Genomic DNA, 19411 nt, shown 5'->3' with positions numbered 1-19411 from the left:
TTACTATTACAAAGAATGGACATGTGGAACTTGAAGTAACTTGTTACTATCGACTCACCTGTCTCCGATTTGGCTTCAGCAGTGAGCAAAGTTAAAGAAGACAGAGTTGAATTCAACCTAAAGGGATCCACTGATTCCAACTCCAAATGGGAATTCAGAAGTTCTTTGGATGGCAGGTGGAAGTGTTTACTGTGTGAACTGCATTCCTGCTCCAGGTCATGATCCTTGACATTAGGCGTAAAGGAAAGAAAGAAAGAAAGAAAGAAAGAAAGAAAGAAAGAAAGAAAGAAAGAAAGAAAGAAAGAAAGAAAGTGAGTTTGAACTTCTGCAACACATGTAATATTTATATACGGAGGCTTTAAAATGGACGTGGATTATTCATGCTGATCAAACCTGAACATAATGAGAAAAGGTTTCCTTGAAAAGAGCCCTTCCTTATCTTAATGGATAGTTATACTAAATCCTCCCACACGCTATTCAAAGCCTAGAAATGACTACAAGCATATGTTTGTCTATTACACTAATACATTTTGATGAAAAGCTCCTATCAAAAGAAGGCAGACATCTACAAGCTAATAGCATGTACACTTATCAGAGGCCCTTACAGGAACTTATTACCAAATCAGTGGCGAGGGAGGAAAGGCTTCAGGGCTAAAGTGAGGTGAATTAAGGACAAAACGATGCCGAAGATGAAACCGCATGAGTAAAACCGATACCTGAGACATTTCGTAAACTATTCTTCTGCTCAGAAAGAGTCGAACACAAATTGGTTTGGTTTAATAAAGGGCAAGAAAAAGATGAGACGTTCAAATGACCAGACAACTTTACGCAGTCATGTACGGTAAACAAAACCAGCACAAATTTATATTGTGATGTATTTCTTGGTACCATGTTAGATATTCTAATATGTAAAACTTAATTATTTTTGTGATATTTCCGAGCAAATGTAAGCCTTTTAAAATCAAATGGTGGGAACCAATGAAGTGAGGTTGAGGCTTTTCCTACAGTCTAAACGTCACATGTCATAGTCATTACTATGGTCCATTTAACAAAGTGATTATCAACCACTAATTATCAGGGATCATAAGGTAACACTATCAATTGTAGCAGGTTAATTACAATGATCATTGCAGACATTAATTAGGGGAAGATGCACCACTATTTTCTTTGTTAGCTCCTCCTCCCTCCCAGTAGGCGACAGGAAGTAGCACAGTAAGGCAGGAGTCTGTAGATATCAGGCCGTCAGTGTTACAGGACTTTCTTTATGGCTCATAAAAAGCTTTATAAAACACTGACTTCAGAAACTCAGCATAACTAAAGGTTGTTCTTTGTCTGGAGTAAAAAAAACCTAGAACTTTCTAGAAAAACATGCACACACAAAAAGTAAAGTGATTCATCTACGCAAATCTATTTAATTTCTTGAATTTGAAAAAGAAATCTCTCTCTTAATTTAAACGGAAAACAGGAAAATGAAAAAAATCAAACAAGCAGTGTTTTTTCTGTTTTAAAATTAAATCTGGTTCTGTTTGTGTGATATTTGGATGTTTATGGGGAAACTAGAACGAGAGCTTCATGTTTTAATCTCACCACACAGAGGTGACATACAGATCAACTTTTACTCTGCTGCGTTTGATAAAAAATGATCTTGTACCATGTTGTCCACCTCACACCCATGGCAGTAATGGCGTAATTTGTGTGTCGGTGACGTTATTGATGCTGGAAGTCCTACTCTGTGAATATCTGCCAACTTTACCTAACAGTGTTACGGTCCAAATAGTATCCAGATAAACTGGTGACTGGGCGGATTTTTGCTCCCAGTCCGGACATAAAAAGAAGTCCCATTACTGGTGAATTGAAACGTTATTAAAACATACACCAAAAAATGGATGTTACGCAAAACATGCTCATGATATGTGTAACCAGAAGTGGTGTAATGAATCTACTGGTGCTCCTTGTTCCTTGTGATCAACTTCCGTGTATGTTGACGGCTGCTGTTAGCGGTATTTATAACGTGCAAAATAAACATTTTACTGCCCTCAGAAAAGCAGTAATTGTTTTTGAAATATGTCAAATCATAGAGTCTCATCACGCCAGCCTCACAGCTGATAGTCGGTCACCAGTGTATTTGGATACTATTTGGATTGTAACACCGCAAAACAAAACATCAACGTGAGCAGCTTTTTATGAGCTAAAACATCCACACACTGAATGAAAACATGAGCAGGACCAGAAAACTGCTGAAATAAATCCTTAACAGTCCTATTGTGTGCGGAGACGTGGTCCAAGACCTGGGGAGGGAAACGATGTGCAGCGGACTTCAGTTCTTGATCTAATTTCCCGTAAATATCACATAAACAGAAAAACTTGCAAAACAAAAAAAAAAAAAAACAGAAATACACTGCTTATCTAGTTTTTGGTTTTTCTGTATTCCTGTTTTGGTTTTAAATCAGTAAAACTAAATAACCACACTGTTGAATTGTTATTTTGATTTGGTTTTAAAACAAAATAACCAAAGAACGAAGGGTACACGTAAAGAACACGACAGCTAGTGTGTGTACTGTGTTAGAAACTAATACTGTTAGTGACTGAAAAATGTTGTCAAAACTGCAAACGTTTCCTTTCTTTCACTAAACTGCTTGTCCAAGCAAAATGTCGGCTGCCTGTGTGCCGATCAAAGTCTGAACATGGCTAATAACTTCACCTCCACTCTGAAGAAGGGAGAATACATTGTCATGGCTGAAGGATTTATAGTAAAGTAAGATAATACGTTACACCAAATAAATTAGTGACATACCTCTTGAGTGTGACTGAAACACAGCAGGTTGGTAATTTAAAAGAATTTGATAAATATTGGCACTATTTCACACAGCAGAGCAGTGACAAACACAGAGGAAGCAACAAAGACCTGCAAACTGACAGTGTGTTTAAAAGCTAAGTCACAAAATGTTAGATCTACACGATGTGGGAGCCCCATCATCATCTGTAGACAGGAAAATGTCAGTGCTGTTAGAAATATGCAAAATCAATCTGAGACTGTTTCTTCAGTTTTTTGTCTTTAGAAAAGTATGTTTTAGATTTGATATCGTTTATCTAAGGTGTTTTTTTTTTTGTTTTAAAGCCCAAAGACATTTTCCCACACAGCCATTTTCAATTATTTAGCCTGATTAGTCCTTATCTCTGGCCTGTGTGGGTGAGGGCAGTCTGGATTTTTTTTTTTTATATCTCTCGATCTCTCAGTGTTAGTACACCGGTAGGGTCTGAACTCTTCACACTTTTAATAATGTTATGGGCTAATGCTGTTATGTAATCCACCAACGAGCTTTGAAATTGTAGCCTGAGCCGCATTGGAAATAGTGATTAGTGATATCTAAGAGAGCATTAAGCAGGCATCTCATGTTCAAGGCTGGCAGGACCAAATCTGGCCGGTGTCCAGTCCACAGTGCAGGGATTGCACCAAATATTACTTTACTTTTGTAATTGTAAGCAATAAACTGGTGCACAATATTGTTATAAAACCATGTTCAAATTATGTTTACATTTGAAGAATCATGTGAAAGATTTAACACTTGAAAAGGATCATTGGAATTATCAACTTTAACTATGTTTTAACCATTCCGGGGCTTAAAATGATAGGAAAAAGGAATAGGAGCACAATATTCTATGAGAATTTCATATGTTTTTAACATAAACCGGATCCTGCCAGAACAAGATCTGAGACATCCCAGATTTTGACCGGCACTTATTTGATTGGATCCAGCACCTTATTTTCATTTAGGTGTTTTGATTAAATTTTGAAGTATTATATTTGGACAGCTTTGTCTTTTATTGAGTTGAAATCACTGGAAGTTTCATTGTACACATAAAACTGAATGTAAAAACTGAGAGCAAGTGAGGAATAGAGGGGAAAGTCAGGCCACGCCCCCACACTACATCTGAAGTATGATTGAGTACAAAAAGGATTTCAGCGTGTCAGCTTGGAACTTGGATGGCTAAAGAAGGCAGTTGGATTTAAAGAGCTTTTTTAGGACAAAGAGTGAAGCCAAGCCTGAGGTAAAGAAGTCCAAGGTTGTTTCCAGAGGAGAGCAGCAGCACGGGAGCAGTTATACTGTATGGAATATATATTTTCATTTGTTGCTGATTCATTAGAGCCTAGGTTTCCAAAGTGGGGTACAAGTACCCCAGGGATAATCAAATTGTCATAGGGGTACATGAATAAAAAATAGAAACTAGGAGCCTCCATGCATTTCCACAAATTACACATAAACCAATGTAAGACTACCCGTGGTTACAGTTTTATATTATTATATATTGTTCCTCAACAGGATAGGTCAAATTCAGAGACAAATTTTACTGTAGGGCTACATTGTATGTGACATTACATCAGTGGTTCCCAACCTTTTTTGGGTTGTGACCCCATTTTTATATCACAGACTTTTGGCGTCTCCAGAGACTCTTTTTTTTTCTTTCTACAATTAGCTTTTGATAATGTTTGTTGTCGCCAGGATTAGTGACAAAGTGAAAAGATACGCCAGCTCAGATTTTTTCATACTGCATTTTATTTGAACTAAATTTATATTTGAGAAAGTGAAAGTCTAGAATACAGTTGTTTGAGATTAGTTTTTTTGTGTGGTGTTATAATTTGAAAAAGTACAGAACTTAAAACATTTTTAAAATTTTAACCAGTAATTTTTTATCATTAGAAACTGTTAAAAATTTCAGGGGACACCAAGTTTAATCCAGGCGACCACACATGGGGTCACGACCCCAATGTTGAAAAACCTTGCATTATATTATATATTTTTAAGTGTGCAGCAGTAGGGTAGGGGGTACATGGCTTTAGGTTAAATGTCTGAAGGGGTACAGGACTGTGGAATGTTTGGGAACCACTGCATTAGAGGACTTATGGCCTTATAGGTGTACAATTCTGTAAATATTTAGTATTTGTGGGTTTTTGTGTTCTGAAAGTTTATTGACCTTTGTAATGAGGGGGCTAAAAAAGCCGTGATTTTGCGCTGTCCTTGGTGCTGAAACATGGCAGCTTTGACAGCTGTCACTCAGAGTGAGAGACGGATGTGCTCCGTAACGTGCGATTGTCCGTGCTTCTTTAAGGCTGATTCATCATTCTTTTATTAAAGATTTTTGGTAATTGGTTGTTTGTGTTCACGTGATATTATTGGCTCGTTTATTTAGCAAAAGGGGCATTTTTAAAAATGCTGCCAGAACAACACCCGGCCTGTGTTCTGGCAAATGCCGTATCTAAATACTGTAACAGAACAAAGATGTTTTTATATGATATTAATTAACCTTTAGTTTAGAAGACTGACCAAAAACAAATTCTAGTTGAAAATCAGTATAAACATACACGGCTCATCTTTACGTTTGTTGCTGAGTTTCCAACATGCTTTGTAACATTACCTTCCGTAGTTGATTGTTCTCCTTCTGCTTGGTGTGAAGAGCCACCAGGGCTTGTTCATGCTCTGTCTGCAACTGCTGCTTCAGCCCAACAGCTTCATGCATATGCTGGAGAGAAGCAGAGAGCGGACAAGATTTAGCGATTCAATTCAACTGGAAAGTAAAAAAAACACAAGTTTACACTTATCACTTTATGTGGAACAATAATTCAATTTGGCTTTAAAGGTCCCATATCATGCTATTTTTCACCCATCTCCATTTGTTCTAAGAACCCTAAAAACATAGTATTTGAAGTTTATTTTCCCAAACTCGCCTGTTTTCCAGAGTTTTAGCCTCTGAAAAGTGACTTTCTGAGCAACTCTACACAAACAGGCTGATTTGAGTGAGTGGGCGTGTCTATAGACGGGACACTGACTTCCTCCTCCCCGCACGGTGACGTAGGGCCAGAGGACGTCCCGCCCTCCTCCCACCCACTCCGTAGCCGAGCTCATGCTGCTCTATAAACACGAGACAGAGCGTGGGGGCGGGGCGTTTGCCGGTACATACATAAACTGTAGAAAACACATACATAGCACTGAGCGAAGGGCGCTGACCTGCTCACCTTGGACGTGTCTGTTTACATATCAATCACGGCAGAGAGCTTCCTGGAGGCCCGCGGCGGCTTCTCCAGCTCAGTGCCGCGTCAAATTCGTCATCAAAGTGGGAACGCGTCATCAAATTGGAGCGAGGTGTTTGTGCTCACCCTGCAGTAAGAAAGGAGCAAATCACCTTCTAACTAACAATTGAGGGAATCAAAACGTAATAGAGAATACAAAAATCGAAACAGATTGAAAAATATGACCAAAACAGAATATAAAGATATCAACGGAGCACCTGAAGAGACTAATTTGATTTTTTCTGTACTTCTAAACACTCTAAATATACAACAAAATGCATTTAAGGGCTAAAAAAAAGTGGATTCAGCATGATATGTCCCCTTTAATTATAATACAATTATAAATTATTTATTTTTCCATTTCCTACAGTACCTATACGTTTGAAAGTGTCAGTATTTTATGCGTTTCATAAACCAATTAACTAAACATCGCTATTTCCTGGTACGGCTGCACAATCTCACTCTGCTGTAAGGGAGGAGGCCACGCCCTCTCCCAAAAGCACGTTGCTGCTCTGCCTCTGTTCCCATGGCGTGTTTTTATGTGTTTTAAGCATGCGCAGTCAGTTTCCCAAGATGAAAACTATTTTCGTAAAAAGGCAGCTCTCTACGCTGCCTTTGGACGTAACTACACTATGCTAAATGATATACTTACAAAAGGAAGGATTGGCTTTGTGGATGCTCCTCACTGAGGCTGTTCAGAGTTGTTGTTGTTGTCATTTTCTCCGTGTTTCTGTTTCCAACACAAACAACGGATGCTGTGTCGTGTCATGAGATATATCTTGTTGGGAGAGTATGGAGGTTACTATTGAATAATTGTTTATGTTTCTTAATGGTATTTTACAATGTTGATTTTGTTAGATTAACACTTGCCAGTTGAAACATATGAAATTGTCATTGGTGTTGTCATTGGTGGTCTTGATTTGCAACGCCCTGCCTACCCAACCCTAGTGCTCACGGCCCGTCACTGCAGAAGAGCTAAGACTACACTGTGTTATATATATGGCTAGATCACGTTTGTACCAGACACCTCTTGGTACAAAGGAGGGGGCCCAGCCCAGAAGATTACTGCTTGCAGACTCAGACACAGACATAGACAGAGAACAGACATACACAGATATAGAGAGACATAGGGTTCTTCCTCCGACCACCTGTGTGTGTATTTTAGTTATTGTGACTGTTAATAAAAGTGATGTTTCTAAATATCGACAACGTATAGTTGCGCTTTGAATGTGTTTCCATTGAATGTTGTTTTGGAGCCTTGTAACTCCAGTAAAATCTCATCCAACGAGACTTGAAGACGAACAATCAGAACCTACTTATAACACTCCGTATGCCTTTGTTGTTTGTAATGATTTTTGACGTATTATGATAAGAAATGTCCCCGTCTTCTCTTCTATTTCCATGTTTTGCGCCATGTTTTCTCGGAGAGAAGTGGTCAAGTGACCAGGTATCCTCACGTCATGTGACCTTATACATCATGTTCTGTGACGTGTATTTGCGGAAAATGGGTTTCATAGAGCTTTTGCGCCACATTTCAATATTGAAATGTCTGAAATTTCTCCTCATGAAAGCGTAAAAACTTTTTTGCAATATTTGAGTGTTTTTTCTAAACTCAGATTTCCATCACTGCGCTATTTAGATTTGGGCATCTCCAAGGGTAATGGAAACGCAGCCATTGATTGATTCAAGCAAAGCAAAACCTCTAACTCAGTCTCTCTGATCAATCTAAGGTTTGAAGAACTCACAGATTAACTCTATTTTAACAAGTTGTAGCCACTCTACACACCTTTTGACATCATGGTAAACCAACGCTTTCTAAATCCTATAAGGAGGCATAATATAGGGATACATTTAGTTTCCTCAGAATTATATATTTATGACCTTCCACTCAGATTTGGTTCAGGTTAGATTACATATTGGATTCCGAAATAAACCTCTATTTTGACGACTGTGTACCCTAACACCATTGAGCTGTGACTTTCACTGCTTTCTGTAATCATCTTGTAAAACGTTTGAACTGAAGTTCTCACCAAAAGCTTGAGATTAATTGATTTAAGTCTTAAGAAACACTATTAATCAAAATTGCAAGCACAATACATAAAAAGAAAGTAAATGTCCCATAAGGCAAAGGTAATTACGCTACATTTCCAAAGGCATTAAGGCATCATTAGACATATTTGAATCCAGGTGTTTCAATTCTTTTCATGGCCTCTGGTGTAAAAAAAAGACCACCTGGGAATGTAGCCTGCCTTTATAAACATTAAGAATGGATACTCCAAGGACCTCACTGAATGTGTTTGTGCTATAGTCATAGCTTTACCAATAGTAAAAATTGTTTCTGTGAAATTTCCACACAATAAATAATGTGATGCCTCTAATAGGATTATAGCATAATAGCTGCCATTAGGATGAATTGTAACTCAAGCACTTGGTGGTAGGTCAAGCAGAATGATGGAAGATGGTCATTGGATGATGCACAATTGATCAAATCTAAGAACAACACTGACATGTAGAAACTGCTTTAATTAGCTTCCCACTGCTTGGTGGCTGTAATGTGCTGGTACAGTATCTGATAAATAGTTATTATGATTCCCTATCATTCTTGTTGTTGTATGTGCATGTATATGCTAACCTTGTCTGCAAGATGGATTCTCCTGGTGTTAATACCAAAATCCATCTTGTACTGTTCCCGTCTTTGCCTTTCGAATCCAAACTGAAACGGTTATAACCAATCATGAGGCAGCATTGTGGTTTAGGGCGGGATATCCGGTTGTGACAAAGGCAGAAGCGCCAAAGCGCCGAAGCAAAACTAGCACATGCGCAGTTGCGGGGAGAGGAACTCGCTGGGCTACCGCTATTAGGATAGCTTTAAATCAAAATAGAAAGATGTCTACACAGGAGGATGATTAACGTGGCCTTAACTCGCATACTCGTGTTGCAAAAATGATAAAAGTCACTCAACGACATAATGACCGCAGCATTACTATCCCATAAGAAAGCGGAGCCTTGTTGTGGTTGTAGCAGTGACATCATCATTTCTAACTGTGTGCCAGGTTATGTATATGTAGACTTTGGTAGGATGAACAAATGTCCTTGTACGAACCAAATTAAAAGATTCCATGTATTTGACAACTTTTTCTTGTTGAACTGCAGTTAAACTAGATATCCTTGAAAATAAATCCATCAAAGTGTGACTTAAGTTAGCTAAACCCATGTCGGAGCTCATTTTTTGTTAAGGCCACAAGCCCATTAGTACCGGAAAAGTGAAGATGTTAAGAACCACTGGTGTCGGGGTGGTGTTTAGCTCAGTGGGTTGAGCGCCCGCCCCATGTACAGAGGCCATAGCTCCTCACCTGCAGCGGGTCCAGGTTCGATTCCCGGCCTGGGACCCTTTCCTGCGTGTCATTCCCTGCTCTCTCTGACCCCTTTCCTGTCAAGCAACTGTCATATAAAGGCCACTAGAGCCAAAAAAAATCCTTTAAAAAAAAAAAAAAAAAAAAAAAGAACCGCTGGTGTGCACTTAAAGTAATCATTTTTTATGCCCACCATGCACCCTTTTCTTTGCTCAAGTAAAGCAAAGTCCTTAAAGACATGAATGAATGAGATTTCTGTGGAGAAACCGGAGAACCCACAAAATCCTGTCCTTAAACTTTCAGAACACCTTGAGCAGGAACGTAAATAGAGACGATGAGCCTAGTAGACGTATTACATATTATGCTTCTGCATCTGGAAGAACGCTAAAGCCTTAGTAGAACAGTTAAAATGTAAAACATGGGCTAGTAAGTAAAAAGAATAATGTGCCTGTAAGAACTTTTTCCAAAACTTAAGAAAAACTAGTTTACATGCAGTTAGGACTGGGAGGAACAGAAGAATACTTCAATGTCAGAGCAAAAGAATTAGAAAGAAGAGATACAGTATAATTTAATTTGCTGCTGTGTTGTTAATTCATTAGCGGAGTTAAAACCTTATAGATGTAACACTTTGTAAATATTTTGTATTTGTGGTTTTTTGTGTTCTGAAGGTTTATGACCTTTGTGATGAGAGTGGCTAAACAAGTGCTGATTTTACGCTGTCCTTGGTGCTGAAAATGTACCAAAAGCTGCGAAATAGCACTGGTGAATGTTTCATCAATGTTGCAAACATTGGGAATAACTTTAGGGAAATGCTCCATAATTCCTAGGGGGGCAAGTTTACTTAACTGTATGAGCAATGGGAAATTCATGAAATATAATTGAAGTACAGTCGAAGCAGTTATCTATATAATATTATATTATCTGTGCTTAAATTGATGATAATTGGCTGATGAAGCCCTTTAGAATATTTGAAGTGTAGTTTTTAGGGAGGTCACTATTGGGAGACACTGTAAACGCCGCACATGGCAGCCTTTTTCCACATAAGAAAATTACTTCAACAACAGCTCGATCTACCATGAGCCATAGTGAACTGCATTAACACTTATTATGACAGGGAACAATGCAAAAAACAAAAACAAAAAGCACAACAATCCAGTTAAATTTACCTCCCTCTTTAAAGAGGCTGATTTATATTAATATGTACATAGTAAAATACATACTCAACCTGCTGATTGACATCTTTATACAGCAAAGCTATAAAATATATGACGGTGCCTCTTTTGGAGATTATTTACAGCTGCGTTGTTCACCCACTTTTCCTTATGCAATTTTCTCATGCTGCATCATTGTCTTCAAAATCGATTTGAGACAAAGCACTAAATCTTTGTAGTATTGGGGAGCAGGTCACTTTTTTATGTCGGCACATTTCTCTCAGACCTTCCGACAAACAGACAATCAATAAGAGAAGCAAGAAGGAAATGAATTGTAGAGAAACTGTTTCGCGGCATGTTACGACTATAACAGAAAAAAGCCAGCTTGCATGTTTTATCTGATGTTTATCTCTGTGATCCTACAGACCAGAGGCGCTTCGCCAAGAGCACTTGTGGTTTCCTAGCATTTTTAATTCACCTTTCAACAGGTCTCAGACTGAATTTCTTCTTTGCACTTGGGTAGATGTTAGTGTAGCACTGCACTAAGCAACGTGTCTGACTGCAGGAACATAAAACCCTGAATGCTTTACCTTCAGAACCTGCTCCAGGTAATTTACTTTGCCTTGGAGATGGCTCCTCTGCAGCTGGGCCACATCTCTCTCTTGCCTCACTACAGCAAGTGTCTTTCTCAGCTGGTCATAGTTCAATCTCACCTATATGAAAAGCAATTCAAAAAAATCACATCCAGGCATTAGGGAGAGTGGAGTGACAAATCATGGAGAAAAACAATCTTCGAAGAGACAAATGGGATTCATGTACATTGTCTTTACTTCAGAATCACAAAACGTAAAGGTTTATTTTATTTAATTATTTATTTTATAACAATAAAAAATATTTGGGGACCTAATTTTTCAATTATGAGGGAATTCTCATGGTTGCAAGCAGGGTTGAGGTCAGTTACATTTTTCAGTTACAATTACCCATTGCAATTAAATTATGACCAGCATTTTTCTATATACAACTAAATTACAATTATTTTGCATCCTCAGAAAGTCAATTATGATTACGTTCTCAATTACTACATTTCTATCACAATTAATAAAAATTACTGAGACTGAAATAAATAAACTCAAGTAAACCTTCCTCTTGTGTTAGCTTTTTGTTAGCATCTCTTATGCTAACAGGTCCTAAATCAGCTGTAAAATACACTAAAAACAAATATCTATTATCTAATTTCATTCCTATTTATTGGTCACCTTGTTAGGCTTCCTCATCGATGAAAACATAGGTATTAATATTTTTGGTGTGGGCGTCTGAGCCTTTTTTGTGTCAGTATACCTCTCGATTTTAATTTTTTCTAAAATGGTAAAATGTGGGAAAGCTTGATATGAAACATATTTCAATAATTTGTAACTACACACTGTATGTGTAGAACTGTACATAGAACTGTAACATGGTTCCCCAGTTTTGTGTTAAATTATAATTGACAATTTTTCTAGAATTTTCATGGCAATTACAATTACAAATTCAATTATCTCAACTCAGTTACAATATAATTGTGATTACGGCATCAACACCACGACAAAATTGTAATTAATTATCAACTATGCAATTACAATTGTAATTGACGCCAACCCTGGTTGCGAGGGTAATTGAGAGAGTCCAGAATTTGCAGCCACAATGATCAGCACAGTTCTTGATAAAACAGAGCCGCTGTCTGTAGCATCACGTCCTTAATATTATCATCCTACAGAGGCTGTGTGAACTAAACTGGTTCCTCCAAAGTCGGCCTCACAGGAGCCAGCTGAACCATCTCCCTGCTAAATACCCTTCATCTCATTAATTAGTAAAACAGATGAGGGCACAGTGGACAGCCTTACTCATCACAATAGACTTCAACTAGACCAACGTGTTAAAAAAACATCCCAAGTATGGGTCTTATGACAAATTATGTAGACTCATTTTAGGGAAATTCTATAATAAAAAAAAAACATTTCTTGGTACACAAATATTAAGATTAAATACAAAATTACGTGAGCCTGCTTTGGAAAAGGGCGGGGCAAAATAAGCATTGGATTTTTATAAAATTGTAAATAACAAACTGAATTTACTTCTTTTTTTTTTACCTTTGACTTGAGTTTATTTGATTTTAAACTATTATATTTAAATAAAAAAGAAACACCACAGTAAGAGGATAGTTGTCCCAGCTTTGTTGCTACAAAATCATTGTAAACTTTCAGCAGTTCATAAATTACAGTCATTCCCCACAATGCACCAACACCTGCACATTTTATGTAAAAATCCAACCACAGAACAGTGTTATTTTTGATTAAAAAAATAATAATTTCTCATAGTTTTCATCAATTAAATGTTTTTTAGTGACAATAACAATACTATGACTAACATATCAAATATACTGATATTCCATTAAGTTATAAAAATGAAACTAGAAGGTGTTCAGTGTTTGGGTGGTTACTCAAAAAATGTATTAATTACTAGTTACTCCTGTAAATTGTAGTGGGATTACTTTACTTATTACTGCATTTGAAAAGTAACTTCACTACTTATTACTTTATTCTTCTGTTTCTTAATTTACTGTGTAGATACATACAAACAACACTCAGCCTGTGCATAGTGTTTATGGATTGATTGATTTCTACTTCATTAATCCACATGGTGAAATTCAGTTGTTACAGCAGCAAACAAATATGCAATGCAAGTAAATATTCATAGATATAAATATGTGATAAGTGGAGGTCTTGCATAAAATATTAGAAAATGACTGAACAGTGTAAGTGATAAAGACAGAAAACAACAACACGTTCAGGTTGTGCTGCTGTTGGAGTGAACCACCGGTGTATTGTATGCATTGTAATTATGCATCCTGCTTGGTGCAATGATGAGTGGCTCAGTTATTAAGTGGCCCTCTATTGGCTGATGAGGGTTGTCAAAAGACTCAGCAGATCAGAACGTGCAGGTAGGCGGGTTTGACACTCCGTTTTGGATTTACAGAAATTCACTGTATTTTGACTGAGTTTCAATTGATGAGTTTCCATCTACACATACAGTAAACTCACCTCCTCACTGCCGCACGTCTGCAAATCAGTCATTTTTCACTGCAACAACTAAGGTAGCAGCACCTGCTCTGTCAGCTCAAACACCTGAAGCACATCTTTTAGCATCCCATGTTTGAAAAACTATGCGAGCCTCAGCAGATCCACTCTGCCCACAGATCCTGAAGCTCGTTTTTGAACATTCTACTCACGTTTGACGCAGGGCCGGCCTTCCCGACAGGCAACACAGGCGGCCGCCTAGGGCGTTATCTGTTAGAGGGGCGCCAAATTGCATCCCTGAATTTTATATTTTATTTTGAAATAATAATTAAAAAGGTCAAATAAACGTGAAACATACACTTTACAATCACTGTACATGTTTTCTCTTAATTGAATATTAATATAAAAAATCTGTAACTACTAATCTTCTGCCCATATTTATATTTATTTTATTTTAATTCTTGTTCTATTCTATACAATTCTATTGTGTTGTTTGCACATTGTGTTCTTTGGTTTTTTTTGTGTTACTGACTAGTAAAACCAAATGTCCTTGTACTGAAACTTTTATATTTTGTCGTAACTTTTGATTGCACTGTCTTGCATTGCTTTTGGATTTTGCACCATTTTTGTTATTGTTCCCTCGAGACATTTGCACTATACCTTTAGGTGTTATATTGTATTATAGTGCATTATTCTAAATTTTAAAATAGGTTGTAGTTTTTTCAATATTTGTTATATTGCAGAATTGCATTGTTTTGCCTTGATATTTAAAATAAATAATGTGTACATTGTGTATAGGCTTGGGAAAAAAAAATAAAAAATCTATTTTTATTCATTCATGGGTCAAAGTCTACCCTTGCCTAGGGCACAGAATGACCTAAAGCCGTCCAGTCTCTGAGCCAGTTTAGAAAATAGGAAAATACGGGTAATGTCAGAAAGCACATTCCGGGGCGGTGTGTAGCTCAGTGGGTTGAGCGCCCGCCCCATGTACAGAGGCTGTAGTTCCTCACCTGCAGCGGGTCCAGGTTCGATTCCCGGCCTGGGACCCCCTCCTGCGTGTCATTCCCTGCTCTCTCTCACCCCCTTCCTGTCAAGCAACTGTCATATAAAGGCCACTAGAGCCAAAAAAAAATCCTTTAAAAAAAAAAATAAATAAAATTCCTACTGTAGTAAAGTTATTTAGTTACCATTGTTTTAAGTGCAGTGCGCTACTTTACTATGTAACCCAAAAAAGTTATATTGTTACTGTAATGCGTTATAAAGTAACACATTACCCCAACACTGAAGGTACCCAATCAAAACTAGTTTTGTTGTGTGTAAGGCGGGACAAGCCGGTAAGTGAGCCAATAAGAATTGAGCTGACTGTGTTAATGGACGTAAGACGATTCATGTAGTCTCACGCATTGATCACATCAAATCAATCTGTGTGTATTTACAAACATTAAAACCATCCCATATCAGGTTTAATGGTAATCATATCTTTGTAAAATGTATAAACTCTTATGTTGTATATTTCAGTCAAACTACAGCATATCTGTAACCAATTTAGTCGACTAAAATGTATTTTACTGTCAGTTAGCTGACTATAGACTTGAACTGAAATAGTTTGATTTTCTATCAAAATTAAAACTGCCAATGAGGCAGTAACATATATTAATGTAAATAGGTCCAAATGACTTCCTCTGAATCCATCCTCTCACTATATATATATTTTATATTTCTCCATCCTTCCTTTTTCCTTCACTGAGGAAGGTGGTGGTCTGCTGCTCTATTTCCAGCTCAAGTCAGGGCGGGTTAAACCTTGAACAGGGGGCTAGTCTGTCACATGACCAACACCCTTCACACACACATTCACTCCTAAGGGACAGTCAAGCATTGATGTTGCTCAATATGTTATTGGTCTGACTTGGTACTTTTTTTTATTTGTACTAAATCTTTTTTTATTTGTACTAATTCACCTACCTTGCCACCACAATAATGTTTTCTCGGGAGACGTTCAAATGTGTTCTGAGACACTTTGATACACTAGAACAGGGCTAGGTAACTCTAACACAGCAGGGACCACAAAATTGTGAATGTGTCTGATCTATCTGATGTTGTTTTCTGTATTTTTCTGTCATTTTGTGCAAATTAGTTGACAGTTTGTGAGTGTGGAGCTTTTCTGTAATTGTTGTTTTTGGTGTTTTCGTAGTCATTTTGTTTGTTTAAAAGTGCAGTCTGCAACGTTTATAAAAGTGACTTTTTGTCATATTTGCTAAAGCTGTCACCATGTAAGGACAGCTTTACATGAAACTAGTAGTTTGGGCAGGGCAAGAGAGCAGCGGGGAGAGAGGGATCTCAGAGCTGTGGACTGCACCTGTAAGTGGTTGTTGTGTTTGTCTTTGTTGAGTCATTTTATGTTTTATGAGTCAATTTGTGTATTTTGGGCAAATTTTTGTGTGTTTTTGTGTATTTTTGCTGTTATTTTGTGTGTTTTGGGAGTTATTTTGTGCATTATGTTAGGATGTATATTCCTTCCAATTTATTGAAATAGAATTTTTGGGAAATAGCTTTGGGGGCCGCATAAAATTAGACCGAGGGCCACATCTGACCACTGGGTTGCCAGTTGCCCACTCGTATTTCACACTCACACTGTATGACAGACACTATTATGCATGGGAGACCACCTTGCATCTAATTGATTGTTGGGCTGTGTCTGTATTTATTTCTGCATGTAAAAAGTATCTACTCTCCAAACTGCTTAGCCAATGTTTTGTTAGGGAACTGTTCAGATCCATTAAGTACAGATATTCTCCACATGATGTATTACAGCGTGGAACTGGGTAGTTCGTGTTTGCTGGTGTGTTGGTGAATGAGTGTTTCTGTGTAAGACCCATAAGGATGATAAAGTGGCTGCATGTGTATTGATCTGTAGAGAAATACACCGTTATAGAACATATGGCACATTTAGACGTCTGATCTATAGCTCCTGCATCACTGACACTGCAACATACAATAGATTTTTATCATTGGCCATCACCTGGCAACCCTTTAATCATCATCGACGGTTTGTGTGTGTCTGTGCACGTGTGTCCGTCAATACCTGGTCATACTTGGACGCATTAAGGTGGTGGTGGATGAGCTCACGGTTCAGATGATTCTTCTCTTGCAAGGCTGCATTGAGCTTCGATTTCTATGGAAAACAATCAGTTGAGGAGCAAAAGTTAATATGTTGCAACTTTATTACAATGCATTAACTATCTTAGTGTGATATGCCTCCATACAGCCAAGCTGCCTAGGCAAACTATTTTGCTATTATATAAGCAATAGATGAACGACTCAAGTTGGTGCCAATGTGTCTTGCTGCCAGAGGATGTGTGTGTGTGTGTGTGTGTGTGTGTGTGTGTGTGTGTGTGTGTGTGTGTGTGTGTGTGTGTGTGTGTGTGTGTGTGTGTGTGTGTGTGTGTGTGTGTGTGTGTGTGTGTGTGTGTGTGTGTGTGTGTAATCTTTTCTGTCTGGAGGACAAAACCAACAGCTGCATATTGTCACCCTCTGTTTGGTTTGGTAGCTTTCAGAAACGATGATGGAGGAGGCAGAGCTGGGATGAGATGAGGAACAGGAAGACCGACTTAAACGACAGGACAGGATGGACGAAGACAGAAGGACAAAGGTGATAAAATATCAACTCGATGAAAAGAACATGTATAGAAACAAACCAGGGGTAAAACGCGTAGATGAGCAGACCCTCGTCTGTGCTACGCCACTCCGCATGCACAGTCCCAAGCTTTCCTGCTGCTGGTGTTGCAGGTACTCGACCATTACATAATTATACCAAACTCAAACTAGGCCGACGATCACCTCCCTTCACAGCTCGGAACTTTCAAGAATGACTGTCCTGCAACTGGTCATGTCCCAGTGCGTCATGCTGGTGCACTGAGCTCATGGAGTTGACTGTCACTGTCAGCACAGCAATAATGAACAAGCACAATAAGTCCGTGAAGACAGCCGTCAGATCTTTCATCTCTTCATCTTTGTCTTATAATGAAAGGAAACAGAAGTTGATGAAAAATGACATTGACCTGATAAGTTATTATTACACTTAGTGCTCTTAATTTGCTATGTGCTACGCCACAGAGATGACCAGGGGTGTTCACCCCGAGGTGAGCGCGTTGGCTCCAGCAGCGGTTCAATGAAACACTAATGGATGACAGACTTCTGTTCACTCTGTTGTCCAACTATTTGTATTCTATGTAGAATGTAAAACCTCAGTTTGATCACACTACAAGCGTCAATAACGAGTGAAACAACCTGTTATCTATACAGAAAGTTAGTGAAAGAAAGTGTCTATTCATACAGTTGACTTACGGACAACCCCCGGTACATTTACCAAAGTACACGTGCATAGCGTCTTAGGCTTAGGTTTAGGGTTAGGCTAGGTTTTGGCCCTATATCGCAACAATTTTTAGGGTTAGGGCTAGGTTTACGGTTAGGTTTATTCTTAGTCACGTGACCTAAACGGGCCAATGACTGACCTATCATGTGACTGGCCAATCCGGGGCGTTGCATACATAATGTTGGTATATTGATAAGGCAACCGTACAGATAACCACTGCCGTAGTGAAATGCACATTAGAGAAAGGATTCCCACACATATTTAGAAATGATGCTCAGCTTGACGTCAGTCACATCAGCTCCATAAGGCATTGAACATTTCACATTTTAAAAAGCTTAATATGCAGGAAGCCAATTGGTCTGGTTCACTGGACGCACTGTGAGATCGCAGACATTCTCCAAGTCCACCACGCGTTATCTTTGTATTTTTTTCTCTCAAACCTACAGCACTGCACAGCTCACAGGTGAGGGTATTGATGACAGATGATAATGATGACTCATCATTTCTGAATGTAGGACGTTCCTACATTAAACCTGGGTCTGTTTGTGTTGTCTTTCTTTCTTCTCGGGCTGCTTCGATGTGATTGGCCAACCTGTAGTGTGCACCTCCAGCCCACCTAGAAATGATGCTTGCATAGGAGAAGCAGAGAAGGGCAGCCTAGTCAAGCTTTCTCTGTTTTTCTTTTGATAGCTTACTTCTATTTTTGCTCAGTTCGTTGCGAAACACCTGCTTAGTGAGATGCATAGCAGTTGTTTATTTTAATGCTGTAATATTGTGTGGTGCCTGAAAAAATTAAGTTTAAAAAAAAAAAGATTTAGTGGATGTTCTCTTTCCCTCACAGCACATTTAGTATTAGTTGCATGCTGGAAAGCTACACTTTGTCCACATTTACAATCCATACTATCCACCTTAATCCTGGCTGGTACTACTGTAAGTAGGATTAAGGGAAGCGCTTCCTGTATGATAGAAGAGGTAGAGGTTAGAGAGTAGCAAATCAATATGATGGCAGGCCTTTCTAAGAGACATACTTCAATAATTTAAGTTGTGTATGAACACATCTGTTAATGTGCGTCTGTGTGTACGTGTATAGCTTACAATGACGGCTGTTGTTGTGAAAAGATGCAAAAAGAAGATCCTACAGAAATTAAAACTACACAATAGAGAAATAAAGATTGGTTTAACTTGGCTGTTTAACCAAACAAAGCCTTTTTATTTCTTCCTAGTTTAATTATTCATCACACAGGAAGTTGCAGCCATAGTCAGAGAACAATCTGTGCTCTTGATCCCAACTGTTTTCTTCTCATCAAAAAATAAATGGCGTGTCAACACCTGCCGGAAATGGGATTAAAGAACACGGAGCGTCATGATTGAATTTATCAGTGCACATCAAGGAGGTCAATACAGGAAGAGTGGAG

The 19411-nt window shown here is 38.3% G+C and overlaps 1 protein-coding gene across 13 annotated transcripts in view; it reads right to left on the bottom strand.

The window, feature by feature from the left end:
• Nucleotides 1–19411, bottom strand: part of rimbp2a (RIMS binding protein 2a) — a 109793-nt gene that overhangs the window by 35267 nt on the left and 55115 nt on the right. For 9 of the 13 annotated variants that reach the window (XM_028462699.1, XM_028462703.1, XM_028462705.1 and 6 more), the window contains 4 exons: nt 16707–16796; nt 11162–11284; nt 5416–5520; nt 59–224 (listed from right to left, as the gene is read on the bottom strand). In XM_028462699.1, the coding sequence (XP_028318500.1) occupies nt 59–224; nt 5416–5520; nt 11162–11284; nt 16707–16796 (484 nt within the window). Of the gene's footprint in view, nt 1–58; nt 225–5415; nt 5521–6719; nt 6779–11161; nt 11285–16706; nt 16797–19411 lie in introns of those variants that run through there. The other 4 variants (XM_028462704.1, XM_028462709.1, XM_028462712.1 and 1 more) reach the window with 3 other exon arrangements.

This window comes from Gouania willdenowi, chromosome 12 (genome assembly GCF_900634775.1).
Source record: "Gouania willdenowi chromosome 12, fGouWil2.1, whole genome shotgun sequence".
In the NCBI taxonomy this organism is placed as follows: domain Eukaryota; kingdom Metazoa; phylum Chordata; class Actinopteri; order Blenniiformes; family Gobiesocidae; genus Gouania; species Gouania willdenowi.
This window is presented reverse-complemented; position numbering and strand designations above follow the sequence as displayed.